This window comes from Neovison vison, chromosome 8 (genome assembly GCF_020171115.1).
Source record: "Neovison vison isolate M4711 chromosome 8, ASM_NN_V1, whole genome shotgun sequence".
Taxonomy (NCBI): domain Eukaryota; kingdom Metazoa; phylum Chordata; class Mammalia; order Carnivora; family Mustelidae; genus Neogale; species Neogale vison.
Window position 1 is genome coordinate 73747514 of NC_058098.1, and position 17630 is coordinate 73765143.

At 36.3% G+C, this 17630-nt stretch overlaps 1 protein-coding gene across 22 annotated transcripts in view; it reads right to left on the reverse strand.

Moving 5' to 3' along the window:
• Nucleotides 1-17630, reverse strand: part of NRXN1 (neurexin 1) — a 1167944-nt gene that overhangs the window by 640437 nt on the left and 509877 nt on the right. For all 22 annotated transcript variants that reach the window (XM_044263931.1, XM_044263930.1, XM_044263938.1 and 19 more), the window contains one exon: nt 3539-3922. In XM_044263931.1, the coding sequence (XP_044119866.1) occupies nt 3539-3922 (384 nt within the window). The remainder of the gene's footprint in view (nt 1-3538; nt 3923-17630) is intronic.

Below are 17630 nucleotides of genomic sequence, written 5' to 3' on the forward strand. Positions count from 1 at the left end.
ATTATCTATTACTCAGTTCCTCGGCATCATATTGATAAAAGAACTGAAATGTTGTTAATTTTCCTTTATTTATTTAATCTATAAACCTAGTGTCTATTATTCAACAATCACATTTTAAAATGATTTTATAATCTTCTATAAAATGCAGCTTAATTCGATTAAAAACTAAGGAGTGGGAACATCCTTCCAGAAATAGAGATGACTGACAAAGGATCATAAACATAGTATGAAATACAATCCAAAGTTGGAAAACAATCAGAATCATTAGCCTATAACATTCTCCAAAAAAAACTGCAGGAATGAAATAATATAGTAAAGTAATAAAACTTGAGTACATTTTAAATAATTCTCAGTGTGAAAATAACTTGTTGATAAACGACAAATGAGCACCTAAATGATTCCTCATAATTAGAGTTAATGTTTAATTAGACAAGAAATGGAAAATGCACAAGTTGGAGTCTAGAGTTGCCAAATAAATGGTAAACACTCTGACATTTGAAGGTTATGCTATTTGACAGCATCCTTTCACATTAGTAAAATTATCTTACCCCTTAGAACACAAAAGAGTACTTTAGAAGGCTAATTCCAATACAATACTTCCCAGAGGGGGAGAAAAAAGTTTCAGCTTTGTCTCCTGTATCTCATTCCCCTTTGTCGTTAAGTTTGATAAATTTGCTTTTCTGTATTATTCCTTCTTGCCATCTAAAGTGTACACCTGTGCTCAGTTTTGCCAAAAGGCAGTCACATATTGTGCACAACGATGAAAATCAGACAGGGAGCCAAATTATATTGCTCTGACATCTGTCTCTCCATCTGTTAGAGTTTTAACAAACAAGTATAAAGCAGACCTCTGATTACAACATATACACATAACCAAGAATAATTTCTACACGGCCAAGTCTCCACAAATTCTCAGCTTTATTAAAAATAAAGTAGGAGGGAAAATGCTGAATTTAATTTATATTCAATTGCACATTATTTCTATATTACTCATCCTTATGGGATCGATGCACATAAAAAATACTATTTTCCTTAATTGCCTAGGTCAGCATATACTCTTTCTTATAAATTCCTTTACTTACTTAATGCAGAATAAAAATTTCCTATAGTAATGTGACTGCAATATTATTCCTCAGGCTGCATTATCTAAGGACTTGAACACACTTTTTATTTACTATGAACAATAATCTTTATAAATTATCAATTATTGCTCAGTAATAGTAAGATGGAGACCACTAGTACCTTTATTTTATTTATTTATTTTTTTAATTTCAGGAGTTGTCCATCAACTCTTAGGTGATTAACACCCTATTGTGATCAGAGTATATCTGGAGAAGAACCACAGTCAAAGTTCTTTCTTTTGAACCGGAAACCCCAAGGGCTGGCACGATCCTATGTTGACTGAACTAGGGCATAGCTGGGAACTGGACAGAAGCCAAATTCTGTGGTACTGAGCATGACAAGCATCCCACATCACCACTGTTCTCAGGAGATAACCATAATGCGAGCAAGAAAATTAATTCTGAAAAACAAAGACTTCTAACAATACCCTGGATGGTCTGGAAACAAAAATCGCACAAAAATGACCATTTTTTCCTCAACACACAACAAACCTGGAGACAAAGAAATCTGCAGAAATTTCTAGCCACCTGTCAGATAAAAATGTATGCTGGATCCCAGTGATGAAGCTTGCTATTAAATTCTCATTTGCAAATCTACATATGCTTGCCACCCCTCCTTCTAATTATTGCGAAATAAAAATATTCTCTTTCCCTCATTCTGGCTCAGGAAGCTTGACAATTTCTATTTTTATTTCTGCCATATGTAGTAGCAGGATCTTGCCACAGGGTGGTACACCGCACATATTTAACTGAAGGCTTTTGGAATCTGCGTGACAGTTACGGTGATAGCCTTTTTCTAGCTTCACTTAAGCAGGAAGCATCAGTGTAACTGGCAGCTCTCTGGGTGATTAAGAAGAAAACAACAGCTTAAATCATGCAGGCCTGCGAATCTCCCATTATGTCTAAGTTGTAATATGTCTTACAAACTTTGTTGCCTTTTTGGTGGTTACTGTTGGCCCCTTTTGCCAGTTTCTGAAGACCATACAATGAAACAAATAAACTGAAATTAGAGAAGGAAATGAAAAGAGGTAATTCACAGAGAATATACACCTTACACTTGAAACTACACAGAAATAGCTAACCTCTGATGACCATGGATAGGAATTGCAATTCAGTACTAGGAGAATGAACGAATCTACTTACCCATCTATTGACCTATCTAACTGTACAGTGCAGAACAGTAACAGTATTTTGGTTGGTAATTTAAATTGAATTTATTAAATTAGTTTATTAGATTATTTATTATTATTTTCAGATTGATTAATGTTAATAATAGAACTGATAAACTGAATCTCTTCATTAAGACAGAGAACCAAAGTCACATCCCAACTTTGGATTCTAGAAAATCACTGTTTCTGTTCTCTAGGAAGTGTGAGCTTAAACAAATTAAATGATTTCAGGATGGAAAAGGGGAAAGAACTAAATGTACATAGTTTTATACAATACACAAGAGGAGCTTTCAGGCTAAATGTCTAATGCAGAGTTATTTGAAGCATGAGAGGACAATAGAACAACTCATCAATAGTTTTCCATATTGATTTTTTTGTTCCATTGTTGAAAATGAGTGGCAATGGGTATAGTGACTAAAGCATTTATCTGATACTCTTAGGTCGATGCGAGGACTTTGTCCCTCTACTGTTCCCCCTTTAGTCTACAGACAAACAGTGGTTTGTCTTTGCTCTTCATTCTTCCTTTTATCCTTATTCTTCTCCTTCTAATGGGAGAGGAAAAGAAAAAAAAAATGTAGCTGTGCTTCCTACTAGAGAAGAAAGGAAGGGAGCTGCTCAGAAGCCCCGCAGACACACTGAGCCTTAATACCACAGAGGTAAATACAGTAGAGGTAAATCTTCTGTGATCACTCAGGTCCTAGGCAAAGGTAAGTGTCTTTGAAATAAGGGTGCACTTCTGAAATTGCCAGTGTAAATAGATGATTGAAAGTCACCTTACTTTCTAAATTTCAAACCCGGAGAAGTATACCAAGGGGAAGTAAGCAGATTAACTTTAGTCTCACTGCACAGTGTTAGGGAAGTGGTCTCACATGCTCTTTTTCTGGCCATGGATATTAGTGCTGGATTCCATAAATATCTCTAATTCATAGCTTCTTTACTTTCTAGGGTCCTGAAATTAAAACTGGGCAAAAGAGACTGTCATTGCTTTCAGTTACTCATCTTTAGCCCATGCTCTAGAGGATCTTAAAAACTAACATATTTCTTCCTGCAATACCACTTCAAACTCTGTGTCTTCCCAGAATCAGGTCCTCTGAAAATCCTGTACGACTCATTAGTAGGCAGCTTGGCCTGTAGGTTTACCTCTCAGAGCATGCATTATGCTCCCACGGTCAGTTTAAGGTCTGAGGTCAACATTTAATACACTTTTTCGTCTCAGTGGAGTCAGCTGCTTGGTTTTTGGAATCCTACCTCTCTCGCAGGACCTGCCAAGGTAGCCTGTTCCGGAACAATCACAGACATATCTGTTCCACCCATCCCTGCACATGCCGTTGTTTTTACAAGGGTTGCTAAGGCACGGTTTTGCTGTTTCCCTTGAACAGGAGGGCTTCACTCCAGCAGTACTTTGAATTTCAGCCATTTGCCGGATATCTTTGCTCTGGCCGTCAATGAACAAATCTCTAATGCAGCCCACGTAGCCGTAGTTGAGCAGAGCAGTCCACACCTCGGTGGGGAAGACGAGGCCAGCCTTGTTCTCCGGCAAGCCCCCCAGGTACAGCTCATCATCCAGGTCCAGAATCTCACTCTCGCCAGGGGCCGTGTAGGGCGTGCGCAGTGTGTTGACAGAAATGGTACCTGTTGCAGAGACAAGAGAACACACAGGTCTTTACAGAGTACAACATGCTCAGAGAATCACCGTTTCTCCCTTTTGTGTGCCTGAAGGGATGATCCTTGAGGGCAGACAGCTCTGATTCTTCTTTCTGTTCCACAGGTGCCTTATCCTTCCCAGGGAAGTCGAAACCAAAGTGGATGGCCACAGAGAGTCTCTGTCAGCCTTCAACAGGTAAATAAAGAAAATAAAAAGGAAGACTTAAAAAAAAAAAAAAAAGGATGGAAGGAAAGAGAAATCACCATTCTATATCACTCTTCAACAGTTCAGTCAGAAAAGAAAGAAAAAGAAAGGAGAAGTTGACATGATACACTACCCTTTGGACTAAAGTCAGATTCACAGTTGGTGAGTGCTCATTTTCATTGCATGCACCCACCTTTAACTGACTCGATTGCTTTTAATGAACACAATAGTTTGACAGATTATCTATGTCAAAACTTGACTTCACCACTCTTAAGTGTATCAATCTATTGATAAGCTCTATGGTCTTGGTCTATTCATCCATAATATGGGTTTAATAATATGACATACCTCTCAGGGTTGCTCTAAGTGCTAAAAAAATGGTATTAATAAAGCATCTGGTTTATAATAAGCACTGCATAAGTGTTGTGTATCATGATTCATCATAAGAACCAAGTCAAACTGGCTGTTTACTTTTTAAAAATTTTTAATCCAAACTAGTTAGTCATCTAAATTGCAAATCTTTCCCAACTCACTCCAAATGTAAAAGGAGAATAATTCTATTAGTTTACAAATATGCAGGAACCCTGGTTTTAAGCAGAGAATGAAAAGGTAGACATTCAAATAGGATTAATTGAGAATCACAGAAAAAATATTTGTGGGATCCATTAAATGAAAAAAATGAAAGACTGAAGGCAGTTTTTGATTAAAACTTCTATCATGTACCACCAGATTATTCAAAATTCCACCAATGTTGTCTCCAGAAGGATATTGTAAAAATGAAAATAATATACCTAAGAATGACATCTCACTATATGTTACCAGATTGTCCCAGATTTATTTTTCAGGTCTAGACCACAAAGCAGAATAGGTAGAATATTAAGAAAGAAAGTAGACTTAGAAATATCTGCTGACAGAGGGCCTCAGGGATTTAGGGGGCAGATATACAAGGGAGGCCAGGAGACAGAAGTTGGGGTACAAAGGTACTGACAGAAGGGGAGAGTCTAGTGTGAATAGAGGATAGGTAGAAGATGCATTTTAGCAGTTTCACAGAATACCTAAAGTCCATCCCCAAATGAAAATACAGCCTGTAATGAATGTCAAACATGCATCTAACTAAGGATGCAGGGCCACTGGCCTCTGCACTGTCCCCAGGAGCATTCTAAACCCCAGCAGAAGGGGTACTTTTCAAGATGGGTGGTGTAATGGGATCTGTTTTTGCGTGAGAGCAAGCCATGAACGCCACTGACAGAGACTGCACAGGCAGCCAAGTCACTAAGGGGATATTTGTCTCTCTAGACTTCCACAGAAAGAAATAGAAAAAGCTCTCAGGAGAGAAACACTTAAAGGCATTGCTATTTTGGCCTTCCAAAGAGAGGAACATAACAGGGATTCTGAAGGGACGTAGCAAGAAGGCAAAAGGACAATGTATTCACTTTTACAGGTCACATTCGTGCAAATGTCTGGAAGAAAACTCATTTAGGAGCATACAGGTACTGTAAAATCCTACTTAGAAAAAAAAACATGAAAAAATATAATTTGGGGGAAATGAAATATACGATTTTGAGATAGAATGGTGTCATTTTCTCTTCCTAATAGAATTTCATTACAAGCATTTTTAACTGTACAAAATGCTTTAAGAAATGAGTTAAAAGACGATCCCTGTCCTCTGCAGCAGCTAATGGAAGTTAGAAAATGGTGAGAAAGAGGATTAATGGCAAAAGGAAAGGTGAAGATATATATACATGTATGTGTGTATACATACATGTATACGTGTATATATACATATATGTATACACACATACATGTATATATACGTGTGTATATACACATATATGTATACATACATGCATGTATATATGTGTATATAATATATATTATATACATTGTAAGCAAAAGTATGGAATGAACGCAGTGATTTTTGTTTTTAAGACAAAAGTGTGAGAAGTGCCACACCCTGTTTTCTAATTAGTTAAAAATGGCTTCTTATAAATGAATATATGATACTGAGAGGCAACTGTTAGGAGACACAGAGGAAGTGAACAATGACAAAGTTTTACAAGAGCAGGCATTTGTTTTTAAAAAATATGTAATTTTCCCATGTGCCTTCTTACTTATGGAAAAAGCCTGATTCAGCTCAGGAAGAAACAGAACAAAATAAAACAAAACACTTGGTGAACATGTGGTACTGGAAGTCCACGCTAAGAGGTGCTTGGAGGGTTCCTGAGATGAGGAATTCAGTGGGGGGATCCCACTAGTGCTCTCCTCTCCCCCACAGAGTTTGCTCAGCTCAGTACACTAAGTAGTTTCCAAAGTCATGGTGTCCTCCCTGGGGCCAGGACTTTCACAGTCACCCATCAACAGTCTGACAGTGAGGACAGAGTGACTGGGTATCCTAATTTTTATTTATGGTGTGTTGGAGCCTACTTTAAACAGAGCATTGTAAGAAAATTCCAATGTGCTTTTATGAATGTTGTGGCCAGAGTGAGATAGTCATGATAACTTTGAGGTTAGACTAGAGTTTTCTGATCACAACACCTAAGTTAATCCACAGGTTTTATACCATCTAGTGCACACACACGTACACCCACACACACGGTTAAGCAAAAGTTTAACAGAAAAATATTTGGCTCTCTTACTGCTGAGGCACTCTGCTATTATTTTCTTATGTAATTTTATTAATACAGTGCTGGACATGACCCACCAAATTGATTTCAGGACTGATTAACAGGCTGTAACCCATAGTTCAAAAACCACAGACAGAGAGGTTATTGTCATAAAGGGTAAGATATTTTTCCCATTGCTCCTCTTTGTCCCTTTGAGAGATAATTTTAGAGTTCTCATGGGAAGAAGTAGTGCAAGATTAGAGAGAAATCAAAAGCAATACAATCCTAACCTCAACTCTAATACAATCTAAGAAGAATTAGAACTTTAATTTAGCCCTGGATTCAAGGTAAAGAGGTAGGTTGAGCATATGCATATGTCAGATATCATTAATTAAAATATTTTGCAGGGCACCTGGGTGGCTCAGTTGGTTGAGCGACTGCCTTTGGCTTAAGTCCTTATCCTGCAGTTCCAGGATCAAGTCCCCTGGTCAGTGGAGAGACAACTTCTCCCTCTGACCTTCTCCCTTCTCATGCTCTCCCTCCCTCATTCTCCCTCTCTCTCTCTCTCAAATAAATAAATAAAAATCTTTAAAAAATATTTTGCAAACAAATAAAATGAGGCAATCGTAACTGAAAGGCAACTGCCATCTTCTCTACAAGCTTTACCAATCCACGTGCTCTTATATTTTAGAATATCTTTGTAAAAGAGATGGCAAACAAAGGGAAATTTAATTTAAACGGGAATGGAAACAATCATTTTTATAGTCTGAAGATCCACAAAATAAAAACTATACTTAAATAGTAACTAAATATTATTGAGTCAGACTTATATTTATATTTAGCTATACTTCTATTGATACTGTATTTAGACTAGACATGTGCAAATTTCCTGAGATGTACACATTTCTGATCAGGGAATTGAATCCCAAATTCCTTAATGATTTTATTATTGATATGAATCAAAGGACATATTCACATAAGCAAAAGACTCATCACAGAATCACTGAATTCATTTACACCAATTTAACACATATACCTGAGGATAGTGAAATTTCAATATTAAGGTCTGAGTGCCTATTCATTATAATTAAGTTACAAAAGCAGTGATTACCAAGAAAATATGAGATGAATCCTTAAGCCTTGTTTTTGATAATTAGAGACAATTGAGTAGTTGCTACATCTGTATATATCAATAAAAAAAATAAGAATTTTCCAAAGTTTGAGCTAGGATGAGATGTAAATAAATTTTTAAGAGAAAACAAAAAACTAGGTATATTATTGGTTTATCCATCTATCTAATTCAAAGAGCTACAACTATTTATGTATTCTCCGTGGAATAGCTTGATTATTTCATGCATTTTACCTTCTTTCACTAAAATTACCTTTAAAATCTTTGGTAAATTAATATTTTACTTAAACATTGCTATATTTGAGCTCTTAAAAACCTGTAGATGGTAGCCCTATTTGGGGATTTATTTGGATCAGTGTTTCATGCCTCAATATTTAAGACTCCAAAGCACCTAAAAGTAATTTTGCTTTTAAAGAAATAAAATTTCAAATAAAAAATATATCTCTGTACATATGACTTTTGTAATTGTAACACTGAAATCACACTAACATATATTAATGTTTAACCCCAGTCGTTTTCACTGCATAAGCAAAAGGTAAAACAAAGGTGACAAATAGACAATGTAATATTTATTTAAGAATATTCATGAGGGGCGCCTGGGTGGCTCAGTGGGTTAAGCCTCTGCCTTCGGCTCAGGTCGTGATCTCAGGGTCCTGGAATCGAGTCCCGCATCGGGCTCTCTGCTCAGCAGGGAGCCTGCTTCCCCCTCTCTCTCTGCCTGCCTCTCCATCTACTTGTGATTTCTCTCTGTCAAATAAATAAATTTAAAAAAAAATCTAAAAAAAAAAAAGAATATTCATGAAGCATAAGTAATGAATTCATGCTTTATGTAAAATTATACATTAAAGGGGAAAAACTGTTGAAAACAGTTCTTAGTTGATAAAAATGGAAATCATCTTTCCTATTTTGCTGGTATTTATAACTTGTTAGTTTCCATTCTTGTGTTGTTGGTTTTTTTTTGTTTAAATCTAATTTTTCTTGACCCTTCCACTTCCAGATTAGTTTTCAGGACGAGAGACAGCATAGAGCGAAGGGATATTTAAAATAAGGTAATTTGATTATAATTGCTGCAAAAATTTAAATGACCAGGAAATGGGAGGTAGAAAACTGTGTTATAATGAGAATGCTTTTGCCAGGTCAGAGGAAACCCGCTTCCATATTCTAGCTTTTGCAACTAACTAGCTGGCAAGCTGAGCCAAATATTGGATTCGCTAGGTCTCAATGTGTCTCTTGGGAAAAATAAAGGAACTGACTGGGTGTCAGTAAGGTTCCTTTTTGAATAAAATTTTCTGAAATTACTACTTAAAATAATTTTTAGTTATGTATTTTATTTTTCTATAATTCTGTTTCATCTCTTCATTGCAGAAGAGAATTAGATTTCAAAAACTTAAAAATTTACTGGTCAAATTCATATTCTTTTTTTTTTAAGATTTTATTTATTTGAGGTGGAGGGGGGAGAGAGGCACAGAGAGAGAGAGAGAGAATCTCAAACATATTCTATGCTGACTGTGGAACCAGACGTAGCCCCAGACATGGAGCTTAATCTCATGACACGGAGATCAGGACCTGAGCTCCAAAAGTTGGACACTTAACCAATCCTTTCACCCAGGTGCCCCAGAATGCATATTCTATTAATAATTTAAACTCAGTAACAAGATATAATGTAAATGCTGAAAGTAGAATGAAACATTGGTTATATAGTATGATGCAAAATGCAAAATATAGAATTCCAACAAAATAGTAAAACAAACCAAAAAATGAACCATAATATTAACAATGTTCGTTTTGGATTATGAGTGGATAGTTTCTTCTTTTCAATTTTCTGTGTCTTTTTTGTTTTTAATATTTTATTTCTGTAGTGAGAGGGAGCACAGCTGGGGAAGAGGAAGAAGCAGATTCCCTGTTGAGCAGGGATCCTGACTAGGGTCTTAATCCTAGGATCCCAGGATCATGACATGAGCCAAAGGCACATGCTTAACTCACTGAGCCACCCAGGTGCCCCCTGTGTCTTCTAAAAACACAATGTCATATGTTAGGTTTATAATAGGGACTGAAATAACATTTATTTTAAAAAAGAATAAAAAGAAAACGAAAATTTTAATACTCCTTTTTCTGCTTATTTCTATGTGTTTTCTCCTTCCTTGGATCTACCCATGAACCAGGAATGTCAGGAATAAACAAGCATATGAAGAAAAAAATCTTTGAAAAAATTAAAAGTCTGATGATATCTTGTAAGGGGGAAGAATGAGGAGGGAAAGGACATATCATGTTTTATGACAAGTGTAAATTGAAATGGCCTATAAGCAAAATGACCTGTCATTAATTTTCAAAATTAAAAATGCAATTTGTCCAGTGATTCCAGTTCTCAAAATTATCCTATAAAAATTCTGATCTACATGCATAAAGACCTAACATGAAAATTTTCTTTATAAATTAGTTTAAAATAGTGAAATTTTTTAAAAGCCAAAAGTTGAATGTCCATCAACAGAGAAATGACAAAGTGCATCCCAATATCTTCAAACTCAGGGATACGTGATGCCACTACAAATAATGGCTTTTATTTTCAGTAGGTTTTTTAAATTACCTGATAATTGCTGAAGAATGGTCATGTTCATGTAAATAAAAGCTCTACACTTATTTTATAAGTGTAAATATATGTATAGCTATATTAATGCAAAAGCAAACATGGTTACCTGTGAAGGAGGGAATGAACTGGTGAGGGAGGTGTGTAGCACAAAGAAACTCTTTTATGTACTTTTTGAAATGCCAGAACATTTTCACCAATAGCACAAATTTATATGTTACATACATGCTGTGTTAAGCATAATCACATATACAAACACAGATACACACTCATAGCAATAGGTATGTGTACAAGTTTTTAAGATTATCATATGCAATGTTGGGTAGTTGTAGACATCAACCAAGTGGTATATTTTATAATAAAAATATTAAAATTAAAATACTATTTTTTGGAATTTACACAGATACCTACTCAGCACTCCACAATGTGAGTCATGCTGCTGAGTGTGGTCACCTCAGGGTGCAACTGACACCCTTGTCCAAGGTCTGCCCATTAAACTAATAGGCCCAGGGGCACCTGGGTGGCTCAGTTGTTAAGCATCTGCCTTTGGCTCATGTCATGATCCCAGGGTCCTCCTCAGCGGGAAGCCCTCTTCTCCCTCTCCCACTCCCCCTGCTTGTGTTCCCTCTCTCCCTGTGTCTCTTTCTGTCAAATATATATTAAAATCTTTTAAAAATAAATAAATAAATTGATAGGCCCAGAAAGCAGATTTGGTAGACTGAGAGCAGGTTTCATCTCTCAGGGTCTGACTGATTTACCAAGCCCATAAGACTGCTGTATAAAATAAGAATGCCAAGTTATTAATTCTGTATGAGCTATTAACTGTCACAGGATATGGAATGATTCCTGTGTAGCTTTGCCAGGATGAGATGCCAGCTTACAGTCCAAATGTTTATTCACTTATGATGGGAAATTTAATTGGTAACAGGAACCTGAATACTCATATATCTATGACTGGTCAATTATACCCGTCTACTATAATTAGACTTGTAATGAAGAATTACGTTTATTATATAGTAATGGTAAGTACGTAAGTTTTATATAAATCATATATATATGATTATTTATATATATATATATAAAACAGAGCCTGGAAGAAAATGTACAAAACTGAAAATATTTCTTGGAGGGGAAAAAAATAGGTGACATTTTTCTTGTTAAAAATATTCAAAATAAATAAATAAATATAAACATAAGTTTAATAAAATTTAATGTAACAAATTTATGCAAAATTGTCTCCATCTACTCATTGGGATAGTCAAATAATTAATAACTTAATGATAAAGTGCTTCAGTTTTCCCACTGATGTGTAGAGGTTTAGAGACATGCATGTAAAACAATATTATAAATTTACTTAAAACTATTTCAGTGTTTGCAGTGAGCAAGTAGGTAGAGGCATGGGAGGAATGTTTATAGTCAAAGGGCAAGTTTAAATCAAGACCTAAACTGAGAAATCGTCTAATGGTTGTTCAAGTAGAAATGTTTAAGTGTGGTGATTCATGAATGGTATACACAGAAATCAGTGCTGGTAATAGATAGCTAGAAAGTGCTGTTCACATCAAACCGTGATTACTATAAACCTCTAATTATGTGCTCTGGGGAGAGCCTTGTGCCTTTCCCACTGTAATTTCTAGTTCTTAAACTGGAACTCTATGACTTCAATTCAATCTCAATGGTTTCTTAGCTGTTAAATGTAGGCTTACCCATGAATAACCACCAATACAATCTGCTGTACCCTGCTGTACACAAGCAGAATTTGACAATAATAATGAGTTTTCTCTTTTATTTCAATGTGTAATGATGGTTTGCAAAAAAAAAAAAAAAATTTCTGGAAGTTTGCTGTAAAAATACTTGAGAGGATACCTTTGACTGAGCCAAAGAGTTTAATGCAAATTTAAACAATATCCATGCACCAAGAAACAGTCATTAACCTCATCCTAATTTTACTACAATTCACACTTTAGCTAAATAACCAGACACGGTTATTTTGTGTTAAGTTTGGGAGCAAAGGACATGGAAAGGAGAACTCTGGAAAGGGAAGAGTGGCTGGTAAGGAGCCATCAGCTCTAAGTCCTGCAAAGTTTGCAGAGTAATGAGCCTCCTCAATCATATTTATTAACTCAGCAACTTAGAGGTTTTGCTCTGTTAAGTAGCTAAGCTATCCAGGGAAGATACTCACTTTTTGCAGCACTCAGGTCATACACTCTGACCAGGAAATCATGCCTGCAACTTTGTATGGTTCCTCCTTTGCCAGTCTAACCAGATCTGAAAAGGCCATTCATGGCTCAGCCTACCAAGCCCCATGTCACTGGTCACAGACTCAGCAGGCAAAGGAAGAAGCTACACTGTACCAAGAGAGCAGCTGTGGCCAACAGTAGCAAAGTGGAAATACAATGTCTCTTTCCCAGGTTACAGAACAGAAGGGAGGTGCAGCACAATCCAATTAATTGTGCTGACAATGAGGTTCTAGAAATTCATCTGAAGGCAGTATTTCTCACCAAACAAGGGGCTCATATATCCATCTTTTAGTGAACAAAGTACTGAAGGGCAAAGTGACAGAAAGATAGGCAGTGCAGGTGACGATCTTCCTCGTCATTAGCATGCTTACTGTGACTGCGTATCTCAGCCCTCAGAAGTGAACACCTTCCCTTAATTTTCCTTGTACCTACATGTTTGTTAAATGATATAGCGACCTCATGAACAAGCAAAGATAGCAGTTCTGGTCTCCTAAGAGCTTGTCATTTTTGTCAGGCTTACCATAGTTCCATAGTTTCTCTAACAATTATATAACTTCCTCACTGTGATTTTTGATGGCTTTGTATTCATAAAAAAGGGCAGCACCTGTAATCTTATATTGTGTATTATATTGTGTAAATGGTTTTCAGGAAGTAAGGTAAATTCCTAAAAAACTTCCATTAAAACTAAAAGAGTGTGATTACTCTTCAAATGTAAAGATGATACTACTGCTAGTTTTAGAATATTAGGGGTGGGTTGGCACTAAGCCATTCACCTATTTTTATTCTTTATATTTCCTCGTACCAAATATTTATTAAGCAACTTCTATTGCACAAGAAAATACCAGGACCTGTAGGTAAAAACATAAATAAGATATTCCCTTCCATAATAAGTTTCTTTTGTAGATTGCTTAGAGAATATTAAAAATTTAGTCTGTCCACCAAATATGGTTTTAACCCTACAGAGGGAGGTAACCATTAGTTACTGGCATCAAATTAATGGCCATGGCTTCACTCCTACTAACTTTAGTATGGTTAATAGCAGGAAGAATAATTCCCAGCCCTAAGCTCCCTTTACTTTAATAACAGAGAAAATGGCTCATCAAATATTTTTAAATATTCAGCTGAAGAGTATCCTGGGCAACCTTCATCATCCATGAGTCAGAAAACAGCCCACACTGACCTCTTGTCTTAGAGGTATCATTGTCCCACGTTATAATAAGTCTAATTTTCATATAGCCTCTGAATATAACTGGTGTGAAAAATGGATAAAATGAATTATTTCTTCAAATTCTATGTTTTTTAGTTTTAACCGAGCTATAAATCTAAGTATTTCACCGACCTAACTCAGAAATATCCTTTAAGTAAAAAAGAAGCTAGTAGAGCTATTCATTCAATTTTTAAAAGGCTGCTTTATACCAAACCAATGTAGTGTGCAAATATAGAACTTAATTAAAATACTATATATAAAATATTAACAGCTGTAGTTATTAACATTACATTAAATTCCCTTGAGCTAGGCCAACATAAAATGAGCTCTCTTTTCTTTCAATTTAGTAAAGGGCAGAACTTGGTGTAGTGAATAAGCTTTGGTTTTTACACTGTTTGTCTCAATTCACTAATCTGAAATTGTAATTGCATAAAAGTACCTTACTAGCTTCATATCACTGAGCATACTAACTTAATCTTTCCTTTGGATTCCAACAAAAATCTCATGTCTTATTTTCTTAAGGTAATTATACTGTCTGAAGGCATCCCTCACTCATCTTCCCATCCAGCATTGAGCTTTAACACAAATATTCTCTGCTTTTGACCTTTTCCAATGAGGGTGCAAAAAGGGTACTTAAGAAACTATTGGCAATTTTGAAGAATTAAAGAACTTAAAGAGAAAAAAAAAAGTGGATTTTATTTGGCCTGAGGATTAAGGCATTTATCCAATTCTTATTGTAATAGGTCATCCAAGGAACTTGGGAATCTAACTAGACCACATCAACACTTAAGACTAGAATAAATTACTACTATCAAATGAGTAATGGCTGGTTTTGTTTTCTGTTAGACATTGTTTGTATTTATTAAAGTTTTGACACTAACCATGTATTTCTTCATACAGTTAAAAAAATACCTTATTTCTAGGTGAATGAAATACAACTGATCTGAAGTATGGTAACTTTGCTCCTCTGAACTTCCAAAAGATGTCCACTTTATGAGACATCTGGGTGGCTCAGCTGGTTAAGTGTCTGCCTTTAGCTCAGGTCATGATCTCAGGGTCCTGGGATCGAGTCCTGCATTGAGCCCCACTTCGAGATCTGAATCGGACTCCCTGCTCAGTGGGGAGTCTGCTTCTCCCTCTCTCTCTGTTTTCTGCCCCTACTCCTACTCCCTCTCTATCAAATAAATAAATAAAATATTTTTTAAAAGTCCACTTAATCTAATCAGTTATATTTTAAATTATTATGAAGACTGGGTGGTTCAGTTAAGCATCCAACACTTGACTCAACTCGGGTCATGACCTAAGGGTCGTGAGATCAATTTGTACATTGGTTTGAGTGTGGAGTCTGCTTGAGATTCTCTCCCTTGCCTTTCCCTGGCTTGTGCTTGTTATTTCTATGTCTCTCAATAAATAAATAAACAAATAAAAATAAATTTTTAGGAAATCTAACATCTACGTACGCATATGTGAGAGTGATTTAAAAATTTAATTCTAGGGGCATTTTAAACCAAACTATATCATCCAGAAGTTAGTATTCAAAGCACAAGTCCATGCTCCATTCTTCTTCTTCTTTTTTAAGATTTTATTTATCTATTTGACAGATAGCTATCATAAGTAGGCAGAGAGGCAGGCAGAGAGAGATGGGGGGAAGCAGGCTCCCTGCTGAGCAGAGAGAGCCTGGATGCCAGGCTTAATCCTTGGACCTTGGGATCATGACCTGAGCCAGGCAGAGGCTTTAACCCACTGAGCCACCCAGGCGCCCCTCCATTACTCTTTTTTAGACTTCTGTTTCGAAGTTCCTAAGTAGCCAATTGATTGCTAACTCTGGTACAAACAGGCTGGAGGAAGTGAAAGGGAAGTACTCCATCGCTGTATTTTTGTATTCCCCTCAATGTACACTTCTCAGCTTAAATCAGAAAAAAAAAGAGGAATCTAATTTCTAATGGAATCAGTATAATGCAGCAGGCAAAAAAAATGTTGTCTACACTCAGTCATCTAAGATAACAGAACTGGTAAAAGTATAGATAGCACAGAGTGGCAACTAATCTTCCCTGTGGAAGATTTCAGGGAAATGAAAGAACGGAGGGAGGGAGACCACAGTTTCCAGGAAGGGATGAATCTGAAATCGTCTCTGAGAGTCTGAGGACCAGAGCAATGGGTTCTGACCTTCCTTCAATTTTCTGCCCTCAGCCCTGGTTCCCTCTAAATTCCCATTTGTTCCATTTTTCTATTTCGTCGGGCAAAAAGAAAAAAAAATGTAGGATGTCAATCACAATCTTTTTGATTGATAAGCAGGAAAACAAGGCATGACTAAAAGTTAAACAGGACACAGTTCTGCTGAGGGATGCTGGGAGGACACAAGTGACAAGGGGGTCTATGAAAGGACCACTCACTTCAGGACTGCAGCATGGCCTTCCTAAAATAGGATGGTGATCACAGATGACTGAATCTGAAAGAGGCACTAAGTGTTCTCTGGTCTACATTGATCATCAGCTGGAAAGCTTTGCAAAAATATAGAATCCTAGATCCCATTACTGTTGATACCCCTTAATCAGGTCTGAGAGCCAGTCAATACTGGGTTCTTTCTAATATGTTTTATGAAGGAAGAAATTCAGACCCACAAAAGATGCCTTGGCCAAGCTTACACTGATATTTAGTGGAAAATCCAGAGTGCATAGTATGGTATGTAAGTAAATAAGGAAGTTTGGGGAGGGAAGGAAGGAGAGTAGTTAGGTCTAAATTCAGCTGTCTTCTATTATAAGAAGCTAATTTTTATTTGTAAGTGAGAGGAACAATTAGAGTGTGGGAGCACAACATGAAGAAAGTAAAAAAGACATAGTATATAGTTATATACCTAAGATAAGTTGCTTCTCTCTTCTGCTCTCTTTCTCCCTCTTTGTCTTCTTCTCTCTCTCTCTCTCTCTCTCTCTCTCATGTCCTTCGTTTCTACAAATGCTATTTCCTCTGCCTGGGTAATCTTTGCCCCTACAAACCTAACGCTAGTCAATTCCTTAAGCCTCCTAATCCATTCTCAAATTTCAAAGTAAGTAAAGATTATTTCTTCAGGCCTTGCCTACAATGCCCCCTCCTTTCCCCAATCACATGCATGTACACACATACACAACAACACAGGCATACACACACACACACATCCCTAGGATGAAAAGCATAGCAAAAGGAAGAGGAAAGAATTCCTATTGGTTCAGTTCTAAACAGCTTTCATTAGAAATGGAATTTATTTGGAAGTCAACAAAGTTATGCCCATGTTATGGCATTAAGGTGTTTTTGATACCACAGACCCAACTTCTATAAAAATTAAACTAAGGATTAAAAATGAAACTAAGGATTTTCTACGTGGATTGTTGAATTTTCCTTTTTTCATATTTTGTATTTGCCACTCCAGGCACCCCCAAACATTCAATGATAGAAGCAATAATGGAGAACACAAGAACCCTGAATTCTGTCACTTGCAAATTCAAGATAAAAAGTCTTGCAAGATTTGGCACTTGATTATCCAATAAATGTTCATTTAAGAAGTGATTCCAGAAGCCATTTGAGCATTTGGAGTTTTTTATGCCCAACTATAATGATTAATTAGCTCCTTCTGATTTGTATATGATGTGAAACAGAAATAATAACTGAGAATTTCTTTTACCCTAAAGACAGAAATGCAGCAAATCTTCAGTATTTCTTAGTTTTATTTCCCTTGGTGAGGGATGAAAGGAGTGTTC